General features: G+C 36.5%; 1 protein-coding gene across 4 annotated transcripts in view; it reads right to left on the reverse strand.

Moving 5' to 3' along the window:
* The window catches only part of LRRC28 (leucine rich repeat containing 28), a 189,931-nt gene that overhangs the window by 144,526 nt on the left and 32,663 nt on the right, over positions 1-12,742 (reverse strand). For all 4 annotated transcript variants that reach the window (XR_011562545.1, XM_019983755.2, XM_019983754.2 and 1 more), the window contains exons 4-5: positions 981-1,018; positions 207-344 (exon numbers count right to left, since the gene is read on the reverse strand). Coding sequence is in view for 3 of the 4 variants with exons in the window: in XM_019983755.2 (XP_019839314.1) it covers positions 207-344; positions 981-1,018 (176 nt within the window). In the remaining variant the exon portion in view is untranslated. The remainder of the gene's footprint in view (positions 1-206; positions 345-980; positions 1,019-12,742) is intronic.

The raw sequence follows: 12,742 nt of genomic DNA on the forward strand, positions 1-12,742 counted from the left end.
CGTAAATGCCGTCTTTTTACGTCTGCATCAGGGAAAAGACTTTTACTCATAGTCCATCCACATTCCTTACCATCCTCCTCTAACAAGTGGGCAATCAGAAACTTACAGATATACCCAAAGCCCACTGCCTAGACACAAAGTAAGAAATATTAATAAAAATAGCCTTGGAACAGACAAGAAGCTTCTGTGCTACAGACGGTGATTACCTGGAGGTAGGAACTGCAGCTGGTTATTAGCCAACCGAAGATGACGTAAAGCTCTCAGACGACCAATTTCTGGGCAAACGATTTCTAAGGCGTTGTCACTAAGATCCAAACATTGCAGTTTCACAAGGGATCCAATGGCTTTGAAGAGAAAAGAAGGGTAAGAGCAAAATTAATTTGACTCAAGTGTTAAGACCAATTTTTAATGCAATTAAATATTATGCAAGTTTAAATATTTTAATACTTAATATCCCTATCTCTGGTGCTGACATAATAGTAAAAGCATATATCAAATTAATTTTTTTAAACATTTTTATTGCAGTATAGTATCAAACAACATTCTATGAAGTAACACTTCTACCTTAATATAATACAAACTTTAAAAAGATTACAAATAAAAATGTTAAAACAATGTAAAAAACTACTTGAATAAATAATTCATGAAATGATATATAAAGTCTTTTTTATCTAACCAAAATGCTTAACTTGATTTAATAAACTAGAAGTTATTTTATTATTTACCCAATGTCAATTTATCTGATAATAATTTACTTAACCATTATAAATATTTTAGACTTAATAAATTTAATTGTAACTGTTAACTAGACTTACTAATTAGAGGGAAAAAAGCTTTGAAACTAATAATGATGTTTTATAATTAAAATTCCCTAATACTCCAACCAAAATAGGTTTAAAGAGACAATCTGTTCTACTATTATAAAGCACAGATTTAACTCTAGCACCTCCTAACTATTAGTAAAAACTGAAAGTATTTACCTTCCGGAACCACAACTATGTTATTTGAGTGAAGATACCTAGAAAAAAGAAGGGGAAAAAGTTATTATCGTTTAGTACTTCTGCTAGATAGTCACCCTGTAAAATGCTCACTTAGAAATTTATTGAAAATAATAAAAGGACCAGACTTTCTTTCATACACTATTCTAAATGCATAGCACAAAATAATTAATAATACTTTGAGAATAATACTGTATGCTAGAATTGCAAATATTAAAATTATTTGCTAATTCAGTTTCTATTTTAAAAAGCATACACAATAAACAATTATTTCTTAAGCTCATAAAACACATTACTAGTTTAGTTCATTTTAAGTTATGAAGGTTTTCAGCAGAACACCTAATAATGTTAAGAAAAATCAACAACTACTGTGTATAAGGAAACACAACTTTTAATTTTTAAAGGATAACGTCACAAAATAATCAAATCAAAGATATTTCAAGACAGCTAGGAGAACCAAGAATGAAGTGATTAAACACTTATCATTTACAATATCTGTAGAAATACTCAATTGTCAAGATATACAATTTATTTCACAGCAAGTGGAATTTTGTAAACAAGAAATCAAATTCTTTCCTAAAAATAAAAAAGGTCTAACCCACTGACAAGTCCAGGCAAGCCTAAGTAAATAACATTCCCCACTGAAGTATCTCTAGCACTCTCTGGTGGAGACATCATGCAATTGTCAGCAGCCAACTATTAAGAACAAAACAATAGTGACCAATGAAAATCACACAATAATAATTTTAAAAATAAATCTGTATCACTGATTTTGAGACCAGAGAACTAGATTTTGATATAAACTATTTTCAGCAAAAGAGACACTGATGTATAGAACAGTCTTATGGACTCTGTGGGAGAGGGAGAGGGTGGGAAGATTTGGGAGAATGGCATTGAAACATGTAAAATATCATGTATGAAACGAGTTGCCAGTCCAGGTTCGATGCACGATACTGGATGCTTGGGGCTAGTGCACTGGGACGACCCAGAGGGATGGTATGGGGAGGGAGGAGGGAGGAGGGTTCAGGATGGGGAACACATGTATACCTGTGGCGGATTCATTTTGATATTTGGCAAAACTAATACAATTATGTAAAGTTTAAAAATAAAATAAAATTAAAAAAAAAACTACTATCTTATTATACTTCATAATCAATCTTCACATATTTTAAACAGAATTTAGTCCTCTATATTTTATAGCCTAATATCAAATGTTAAAAAGTCTAATTACAAAAAATAAGAAAGATACAAAATTAATAAATTTAAGAAGATTTCTATATGCTGGATTAAATCAATTTTGTGTGGGTATTAACCTTCTGGGCCTAACACAATTTAACCAATTAAACCATTCTATGATTCATTTTATTCCTTGCTTTGTGCACACAAAATGATTCCCTATTTTATTTTTTAAAATGTGTCTATATTTTAAGGTAAGTATTCTTTAAACATTACTCTTAGGAAGCAATATGTAATTACTTAGTCAGATTACTCTAAAAATTCTTTATGCCAGAAAACAACATGTAATTATACACACACACGCGTGCACACTATAAACACATATTTGCATGTGTTACACAAAAAGGCAGAGTGCCTAGACACCAAAACAGAGAGATAACTGATTTTTCTGTAATCTGCAAAATATGTGCTTCAGTTCTAGTTCTACCTATATCTGTTCAGTGCAGTTCAGTCACTCAGTCGTGTCTGACTCTCTGCAACCCCATGGACTGCAGCACACCAGGCCACCCTGTCCATCACCAACTCCCGGAGCTTACCCAAACTCATGTCCATTGAGTCAGTGATGCCATCCAACCATCTCATCCTCTGGTGTCCCCTTCTCCTGCCCTCAATCTTTCCTAGCATCAGGGTCTTTTCAAATGAGTCAGCTCTTCGCATCAGGTGGCCAAAGTATTGGAGTTTCAGCTTCAACATCAGTCCTTCTGATGAACACCCGGGACTGATCTCCTTTAGGATGGACTGGTTGGATCTCCTTGTAGTCCAAGGGACTCTCAAGAGTCTTCTCCAACACCACAGTTCAAAAGCATCAATTCTTCGGCACTCAGCTTTCTTTATAGTCTAACTCACATTCATACATGACTACTGGAAAAACCAAAGCTTTGATTAAATGGACCTTTGTGAGTAAAGTAATGTCTCTGCTTTTTAATATGCAGTCTAGGTTGGTCATAACTTTTCTTCCAAGGAGTAAGCCTCTTTTAATTTCATGGCTGCAGTCATAATCCGCAATGACTCTGCAGCCCCCCAAAATACAGTCTCTTACTGTTTCTACTGTTTCCCAATCTATTTGCCATGAAGCGATGGGACCGGATGCTGTGGTCTTAGTTTTCTGAATGTTGAGTTTTAAGCCAGGTTTTCACTCTTCTCTTTCACTTTCATCAAGAGGCTCTTCAGTCCTTCTTTGCTTTCTGCCATAAGGGTGGTGTCATCTGCGTATCTGAGGTTATTGATATTTCTCCCGGCAATCTTGACACCAGCTTGTGCTTCATCCAGCCCAGCATTTCTCATGATGTACTCTGCATAGCACAGAAGGATTGATGCTTTTGAACTGTGGTGTTGGAGAAGACTCTTGAGAGTGCCTTGGACTGCAAGGAGATCCAACCAGTCCATCCTAAAGGAGATCAGTCCTGGGTGTTCATTGCAAGGACTGATGCTGAAGCTGAAACTCCAATACTTTGGCCACCTGATGCAAAGAGCTGACTCACTGAAAAAGACCCTGATGCTGGGAAAGATTGAGGGCAGGAGGAGAAGGGGACAACAGAGGGTGAGATGGTTGGATGGCATCACCGACTCAATGGATATGGGTTTGGGTGGACTCCAGGAGTTGATGATGGACAGGGAGCCGTGGAGTGCTGTGGTTCATGGGGTCGCAAAGAGTCAGACACGATTGAGCAACTGAACTGACTCTACATATAAGTTAAATAAGCAAGGTGACAATATAACAGCCTTGACGTACTCCTTTCCCAATTTGGAACCAGTCTGTTGTTCCATGTACAGTTTTAACTGTTGTTTCTTGACCTGCATACAGATTTCTAAGGAGACAGGTCAGGTGGTCTGGTATTTCCATCTCTAAGAATTTCCCACAGTTTGTTGTGATCCACACAGTGAAAGGCTTTGGCATTGTCAATAAAGCAGAAATACAAGTTTTTCTGGAACTCTCTTGCTTTTTCGATGATCCAACGGATGTTGGCAATTTGATCTGTGGTTCCTCTACCTTTTCTAAATCCAGCCTGAACATCTGGAAGTTCATGGTTCACATACTGTTGAAGCCTGGCTTGGAGAATTTTGAGCATTTCTTTGCTAGTGCATGAGATGAATGCAATTGTGCAAGAGTTTGAACATTCTACCTATATAAAAGGACTTTAAAATGTCTGAGTCAAAACAAGAACTAAATTATTCACTATTATCATTAAAATAAAGAAGTATATTTTAACACATTAAATTTATCTACATTATAATGAAGAAGCAGCAGTTTAGAACGTTCTCAATCCTGACGACACATAAGAATCACCAGTGGTCTTCAAAATATAGATGCCCAAGGCCATCTCAGGTTTTTCTGATGTGCAACCGATAACAATCATCCTTGGCAGAATGGATCAGAGAGTAGGTCCTGGAGCCAGACAGCGTGTACCTTTTTAGCCATGTGAGCAAGGGAAAATCAGTGACCTTTTCACTTTCTTAATCTAAGGAACTGGAGGATAATAGCATCAAGAACATTGGGATATTGTAAGGATTAAATGAATCAATAAATGTAAAGCCCTTAGAAGAGAATTCAATGAACCCCACTGTTATAGTTATTACTGTTATCATGAGTCATCTGTAATCAAAGGCTTGGCAATTTTAAGTCCCTTCTCTAAATTTTTGTAATTTCAAATTAGTTAAAATGGTGGTGTCTCAACCTAAGTGGTTTTCATCAAGCTGTTTCTTCTACTCAAAATGATGCATTCATTTTGTGAGAATGCATGACAATATAGCCACTTTGGGAAATGGTTGGCTGGTTTTTTTTAAATAAAATTATAGATATTTACTTAATAGTAATATGCCAAAGTCAGTGTCTTAATTTTGACAAAAGTTCTACAAAAATTGTATTAAGATGTTGACAACAGGAGAAACTGGATACCAGAACTCTGTATTTAGTATCTTTACAACTTTTCTGTAAATACAAAACTGTTCCAAATTAAAATTTTTTTTTAATTAAAGGAACAAGTCATTTATTTGCAGTCATGATTAAATAATAGGGACCAGATTTACCTAGTTGCTATAAGCAATAAGAAAACTGAATGTATTATATGAAACAATTATTTTCAGATACTGACAAGAGGCAGCTAGAGAGAGAGAAAACAAGTGAGGTGAGCAACTCACTTGTTGCTCACAAGAAATTGTGGCCAATTTGCCTACAGGCAAATTGTGGACCTGGATCCCAAACAAAGAATGCAAGTGTCACTGAGTTATGAAGATACACAGCAGTTCAGGGAACCCGAGGCAGCTGGACCTTGTGGACTACAGTTCTGGAGGAGAAGCACTACTGAAAAAAGAAAACAAGAAAACAAAACTTCAAGGCAACCTTTGACTCTTAGCTGAATTGTAAAATTCTAACAACTGAACAGTCCACAGAACTCATACAGGGCTAGAAAGCACTCAAGTTCTGAGCAGCAAGGGTACCAAATCCTTGTTGATCACTTTGTGCATTTAAATGAGATGCTCAAAAGGCATTCTGTGGGTAACAGGGCTAAACTATCCCTACAGTAGAGGTTACTCTAGACCTGTCCTAACAAAGCATAAAGACAGACCATGAAAGGATCAAACTAAATTGCAAATAATTTTAAAGCCAGAACAAAGCACCACAAAAAGGAAGACAACAAAGTGTAACACTCAACAATTAGCATTTATAAGGTCCAGCATCTAATGAAAAAGTGCTAAGAATCAGGAAAATATGACCAATAACCAGGATAAAAAATAGTTAACATAAATAGATCTGGTATGACACAGATAAAGCAATTAGCAAATAAAAACTTTAAAACATAAATAATAATTATACCCAGGTATTCAAAGAAAAACATTAACATTGTAAGACAAATGTTAACATATAAAGAAGACCCAAATAGCACTTCTAGAGATCAAATATAAAAAATAAAAATCCTACTAGGTGGGATTAACAGCAGATTAGATATTGAACCAGAAAATATTACTAACTCTGAAAATAGAGAAACATAATTTAATTTGCCCTAACTGAAGCACATTAAAAAAAATAAAGACTGAAAAGAACTGTAACAGTGTGTCAGTACTTATGGGACAATATCAAGCTAACAACAGGTAAGAGTCCCAAAAGTAGGGACCAGAGATAAGGGCATAGAAATAAATATCTAAAGAAATAATGTTTAAAAATTTCAAATTTGATGCAAGCTCTAAAGACACAACCTTTCAGGGATCACAGCCTTGTTGTGGTGAAGAGGCTTGTGTGATTCAATGAAGCTATAAGCCATGCCATGCAGGGCCACGCAAGACAGACGGGTCATGTTCTGAATGGAACAACTGATGGTGCAAATTTGGGAAAAGAGTAAGACAAGCTGTATATTGTCACCCTGCATATTTAACTTATATACAGAGTATATCCTAGGGCTTCCCAGGTGGCGCAGTGGTAAAGACTCCTCGGGCTAATGCAGGAAAAGCCAGAGACGTGGGTTTGATCCCTAGATTGGGAAGATCTCCTGGAGAAGGAAATGGCAATCCACTCCAGTTTTCTTGCCTGGAAAATTCCATGGACAGAGGAGCCTGGCGGACTACAGTCCATGGGGTCACAAAGAATCGGACATGACTGAGTGACTGAGCAGGCACAGACACACAGAGTACATCATGCAAAACGCCAGGCTGTATGAATCACACGTTGGAATCACGATTGCCAGGAGCAATAGCAACAACCTCAGATATGCAGATGATACTATTCTAGGGGCAGAAAGTCAAGAGGAACTAAAGAGCCTCTTGATAGGTATGCAAAGGGAGAGTGAAAAAGCTGTCTTGAAACTCAATATTAAGAAAACTAAGATGGGCATGCAGTCCTATCATTTCATGGCAAACAGAAGGGGAAAAAGAAGCAGCAGTGACAGATTTTCTTTTCTTGGGCTCCAAAATCACTGTGGATGGTTAACTGCAGCCAGGAAATTAAAAGATACTTGCTCCTCAGAAGGAAACCTCTGACAAATTTAGACAGTGTATTAAAAAGCAGAGACATCAGTCTGCTGACAAAGGTCCATATGGTCAAATCTATGGTTTTCCCAGTAGTCATGTATGGATGAGAGTTGGACAATAAAGAAGGCTGAGTGCCAAAGAACTGATGCTGTAGAAGACTCTTGATAGTCCCTTGGACTGCCAGTCAATCCTAATGGAAATCAACCCTGGGTATTCATTGGAAGGACTGATGGTGAAGTTTAAACTCCAATATTTTGGTCACCTTATGTGAAAAGCTGACTCATTGGAAAAGACCCTGATTCTGAGAAAGATTGAAGGCAAAAGGAAACAGGAGCAGCAGAGGATAAGATGGTTAGATGGCATCACCGACTCAATGGACATGAATCTGAGCAAACTCCGGGAGATAATGGAAGACAAAGAAGTCTGGTGTGCTTCAGTCCATGGGGTCACAAAGCATCGGACACAGCTTGGTGACTAAACAATGACAACAACAAAGACAAAAACCCAAGATGCTCAATGAATGTCAAGGATAATCATATGTCAAGCGAATCATAACAAATCATAACAAATTCCTGAAAACCAATATAAGAAATAGAAATTCTTCAAAGTAGCCCAAGGAGAAAAGACACTTTACATACTGTGGAAGAAATATAGGAATGTCTCTTCAGAAAGTATGCAAGCCAGAAGACAAAGACACCAAGAAAATGTTGAAAGGAAAGAAGTAACCGGCAACCAAGAACTCTAATTCCAGAAAACTATATATATGTGTGTGTGTGTGTGTGTGTATATCAGAATTAAGACGCAGAATGTAAAGTAAGAAACTAAACAACTTTTAGCAGAGTAAAACACTATACAACTTAAAAAGCAGAGACATTACTGACAAAGGTCTGTCTAGTCAAAGCTATGGTTTTTCCAGTAATCATGTATGGATGTAAGAGTTGGACTATAAAGAAAGCTGAGTGCCAAAGAATTGATGCTTTAGAACTGTGGTGTTGGAGAAGACTCTTGAGAGTTCCTTGGACTGCAAGGAGATAAAACCAGTCCATCCTAAAGGAGATCAGTCCTGAATATTCATTGGAAGGACTGATGCTAAAGCTGAAACTCCAATACTTTGGCCACCCAATGCAAAGGACTGACTCCTTGGGAATGATCTGATGCTGGGAAAGACTGAAGACAGGAGGATATGGGGATGACAGAGGATGAGATGGTTGGATGGCATCACTGACTTGATGGACATGAGTTTGAGCAAGCTCCAGGAGTTGGTGATAGACAAGGAAGCCTGGCATGCTACAGTCCACGAGATTGCAAAGAGTCGGACACAACTGAGTGACTGAACTGAACTGAACTGAAGAACTCTAATTCCAGAAGGTAAAAATTATATATATATTTCAGAACTATGAAGACAAATGTAAAGTAAAAAAGTATACAACTTTTAGAGGAAAAAGGCAGAAGAAAATCTTTAGGGCCTAGGATTAGTATACTTGATACTAAAAACATGATACATAAAAGCAAAAATTGTTAACGTGGACCTCATCAAAAGATAAAACTTTCGCTCTGCAAAAGAACATGAAAATAGAAAGTATACAATGGGAGAAAATATTTGTAAACAACATATACAACCAAGGACTCGTTTCCAGAATATATAAAGAATTCTTAAAATTCTTACAACTAGAAAAAAGTACCCAAATAGAAAATGTACAATAGCCAAGAACAGACATTTCACTGAAGAAAAGATAAAGATGACAAGTATTTTAAAAGATGTCAAATGTTATTAGGCATTGGAGAAATACAAATGAAAATCACAATTAGATAAAACCACACATCTATCAAAATGAAGAAAAAAATGTTAAATAACGACATCAAAATAACACTGGTGCGATGTGGAGAAACTGGAACAATCACACTGCTAGGGGAGAATGTAAAATGGTATAGCCAACCTGAAAAATTATTTGTAAGTTTTTAATGAAACTACAAATTCAGATGAAAAGTGGCAGAGTAAGGACCTCCAAAAATTCTCTTTTCATAAAATTAACAAGAATACTGCCAAAAATTATTCATAAGCTACATGAATAAAACTTTAGAAGTTAAACTCAAAGAGCTGCAGTAACACAGGGAGGGTTTGTTTAAGGAAAGCGGCAAACATCCCAGTCAGAAGACTAGGCTGTGACCCTGGGGCATTTCACTTGCCCCGGCCCTATGCCCAACCCTCCAGCACTGCAGAGCCTGGAAACATGCTGCAGTCGCTTTCCGCTTTACCTGCAGTGGCCTGGCCAGCACCGGGAGGGACAGACCCAAGCTGGAGTTCACTCCCAGAGAACTGTCATTTGACTGTCTCATGGTTCCCTGAAAGACCCCACTTGCAAGTCTGTTTTTAACTTGATCTGACTACAAGCTTGCCCAGTACAAAAACACTTTCCCCAGCTGAGATAAATTACAGGCAACTGTTTTAACTTCACTGCTGCCTAAGACAGTAGATAACAGCTGGAGCAAACAACAGACAACCAAAAACCTTAAACAAAAAAATTGGGGAAGGAGATTTACAGAGGAACTTTGAAAAACTGGCATATTTCTAGAAATATACAAGATCACATGCATGCCCAGAGTTGCACATATGCTCAGGAAAAGACCTGAGAAACCCTAAGCTCTCAACTCTGCTGAAATTGAAGCTCTTCATAAGAAATGAAGAAGGGCTTCCCCAGTGGCTCAGATGGTCAAGAATCTGCACCAATACAGTATACTAATGCATATATATGGAATTTAGAAAGATGGTAACAATAATCCTGTGTACGAGACAGCAAAAGAAACACTGATGTATAGAACAGTCTTATGGACTCTGTTGGAGAGGGAGAGGGTGGGAAGATTTGGGAGAATGGCATTGAAACATGTATAATATCATGTATGAAACAAGTTGCCAGTCCAGGTTTGATGCACAATACTGGATGCTTGGGGCTGGTGCACTGGGACGACCCAGAGGGATGGTATGGGGAGGGAGGAGGGAGGAGGGTTCAGGATGGGGAACACATGTATACCTGTGGCGGATTGATTTCGATATTTGGCAAAACTAATACAATATTGTAAAGTTTAAAAATAAAATAAAATTAAAAAAAAAAAAAGAATCTGCCTGCAATGCCGAAGACCTGGGTTTGATCCCTAGGTTGGGAAGATCCCCTGGAGTAGGGATTGGCTACGCACTCCAATATTCTTGCATGGAGAATCTCATGGACAGAGGAGCCTGGCAGGTTACAGTCCATAGGGTGGCAAAGAGTCAGACACGACTAAAGTGATTTAGCACGTATAGCACACATAAGAAGTGAAGTCTAAAGCAAAGCTGTCAACTGTCCACCTAACTGAGAGGGGAAGGTATGCCACAATACATACACAGAGACCTCAGCAAGGACTGGGAGACTTAGCAGATTCAGGTAGTTAAAGAAATCTCTGCTTAGTCATTAGCTGACCACGAAAGTAACTGACCAGATACTTAAAAAAAAAAAAAAGAACCAAAAGGAAAGGGAAAAAAAAAAAAGAACAGAGAGTAGAGGAACTCCTTCTATAAGGCCAATACAATTGTGATACCAAATCCAGACAAAGACATAACAGAAAAGAAGACTACAGACCATTATCTCTTATGAATACAGATGTAAAAATCTTCAACAAAATACTAGCAAGCCAAATCCAGCAACATATAAAAAGGATTATACTCCATAAGCAAATGAAAATTATCCCCAGTAACGCACAGCTGGTTCAACACACAAACAATAAAAACATATGATCATCTCAATAGGTGAAAGAAGGAAAGATTATCTGATAAAATCAAATACCTTTTATACTAAAAACAGAAAATATAGAAGAGAATTTCCTCAATTACATATGGGGACCTATGAAAAATCTAAAGCTAACACACTTAATGGCAAAAGACTAAAACCTTTCCCCCTATGATCAACACAAAGATGTCTAGTCTCTTCACTTCTATTTAACATTCTATATTCTAGCCAGGGCAACTAAGCAAGAAAAAGAAATAAAAGGTACATAGATCAGAAAGGAAGAAATACAACTCTTAATTGGTAGATGACTTGCTCTTGTTTACAGAAAACTGGAAGGAATTCAACAAAAACAAGAAAGAGCTAATAAATGAGTCTGGCAAAGTTGAAGGATATAATATCAATATATAAAAATCAACTGTATTTTTATACTGTTGTTGTTTTAGTTACTAAGTCGTGTCTGACCTTTGCATCCCCATGGACTGAAGCCTGCCAAGCTCCTCTGTTCATGGGATTTCCTAGACAAGAATTTTTATATACTAGGCACTAAACAATTATAAAGGGAAATTAAGAATATAATTCTATGTACAAAAACATCAAAAAGAATAAATTTAGCAGAAGAAATTCAGTATTTTTACACTAAAAAGTGTTCAATGTTCAAACTATAAAATTGTTGAAAGAAACTGAAGACCTAAATAAACAGAAAGATATCCCACATTCATGGATTAGAAGACATAATACTGTTAGGATGGCAATAATCCACAAACTAATCTAAAGAGTCAATGCAATCATTATCAACAATAACAGTTGGCTTTTTTCTTTAATAAATTGAGAAGCAGATCTTAATATTCACATGGAAGTGCAAGGGATTTAGAATAGCTAAAATCATTTTGAAAAATAATAATGTTGGAGGATCCATATTTCTCAATTTCTAAACCTATTACAAAGCTAGAGTAATCAAGTCTCTGTGGTACTGGAAAAAGATAAGACATATAGATCAACAGAACAGAATTGAGAATCAAGAAATATGCCTATGTGCCTACGTGCCCTGGGAAAAGAACAGCCGTCTCAATAAATGGTGGTAAGATAACTAGATATCCCACACAAAAATAGAACTTTAGATCTCTACATCACATCATATGCAAAAACTAACTCAAAATGTATCAAGACCTAAATGTAAAAGCTAAAAGTATACAATTTAAATAAGAAAATGGAGGTAAATCTTCATGACACTGGATTAGAAAGTCTTTCAGACATGATAACAAAACACAAGCAATTTATCAAAAAATGTAAAAGATAAATCACACAGATGGGAGAAAATATTTGCAAATCATATATATGATAAGGGTCTAGTATCTCAAATATATAAAACACTCTTAGAACTGAACAACAAAAAGACAACTATTATAATTTTTAAATGGACAACAGGTTTGAATAAATATTTCCCCAAAGAAACTACATAAATGACCAATAAGCACATGAAAAGACATGATTAGTCATTAGAAAAAATACAAATGAAAACTATAAGAAATCAATTTACACATCCTAGGGTGACTATAATCAAAAGTACAGAAAATAACAAATGTTGATGGCAACGTGGAGAATCCTCACATATTGTTGGTAGAACTACAAAATAGTACAGCCTCTTTGGAAAACAGTTTGGCAGTTCCTCAAAGGTTAAACATAGAGTTACCACTGCAATCCACTCCTAGGTAGAAACTCCAGAGAACTAAAAATAAATGTTCATAATCAAACTTCTACATAAATGTTTACAACTGCATTATTCAC

Source organism: Bos indicus, chromosome 21 (assembly GCF_029378745.1).
Source record: "Bos indicus isolate NIAB-ARS_2022 breed Sahiwal x Tharparkar chromosome 21, NIAB-ARS_B.indTharparkar_mat_pri_1.0, whole genome shotgun sequence".
In the NCBI taxonomy this organism is placed as follows: domain Eukaryota; kingdom Metazoa; phylum Chordata; class Mammalia; order Artiodactyla; family Bovidae; genus Bos; species Bos indicus.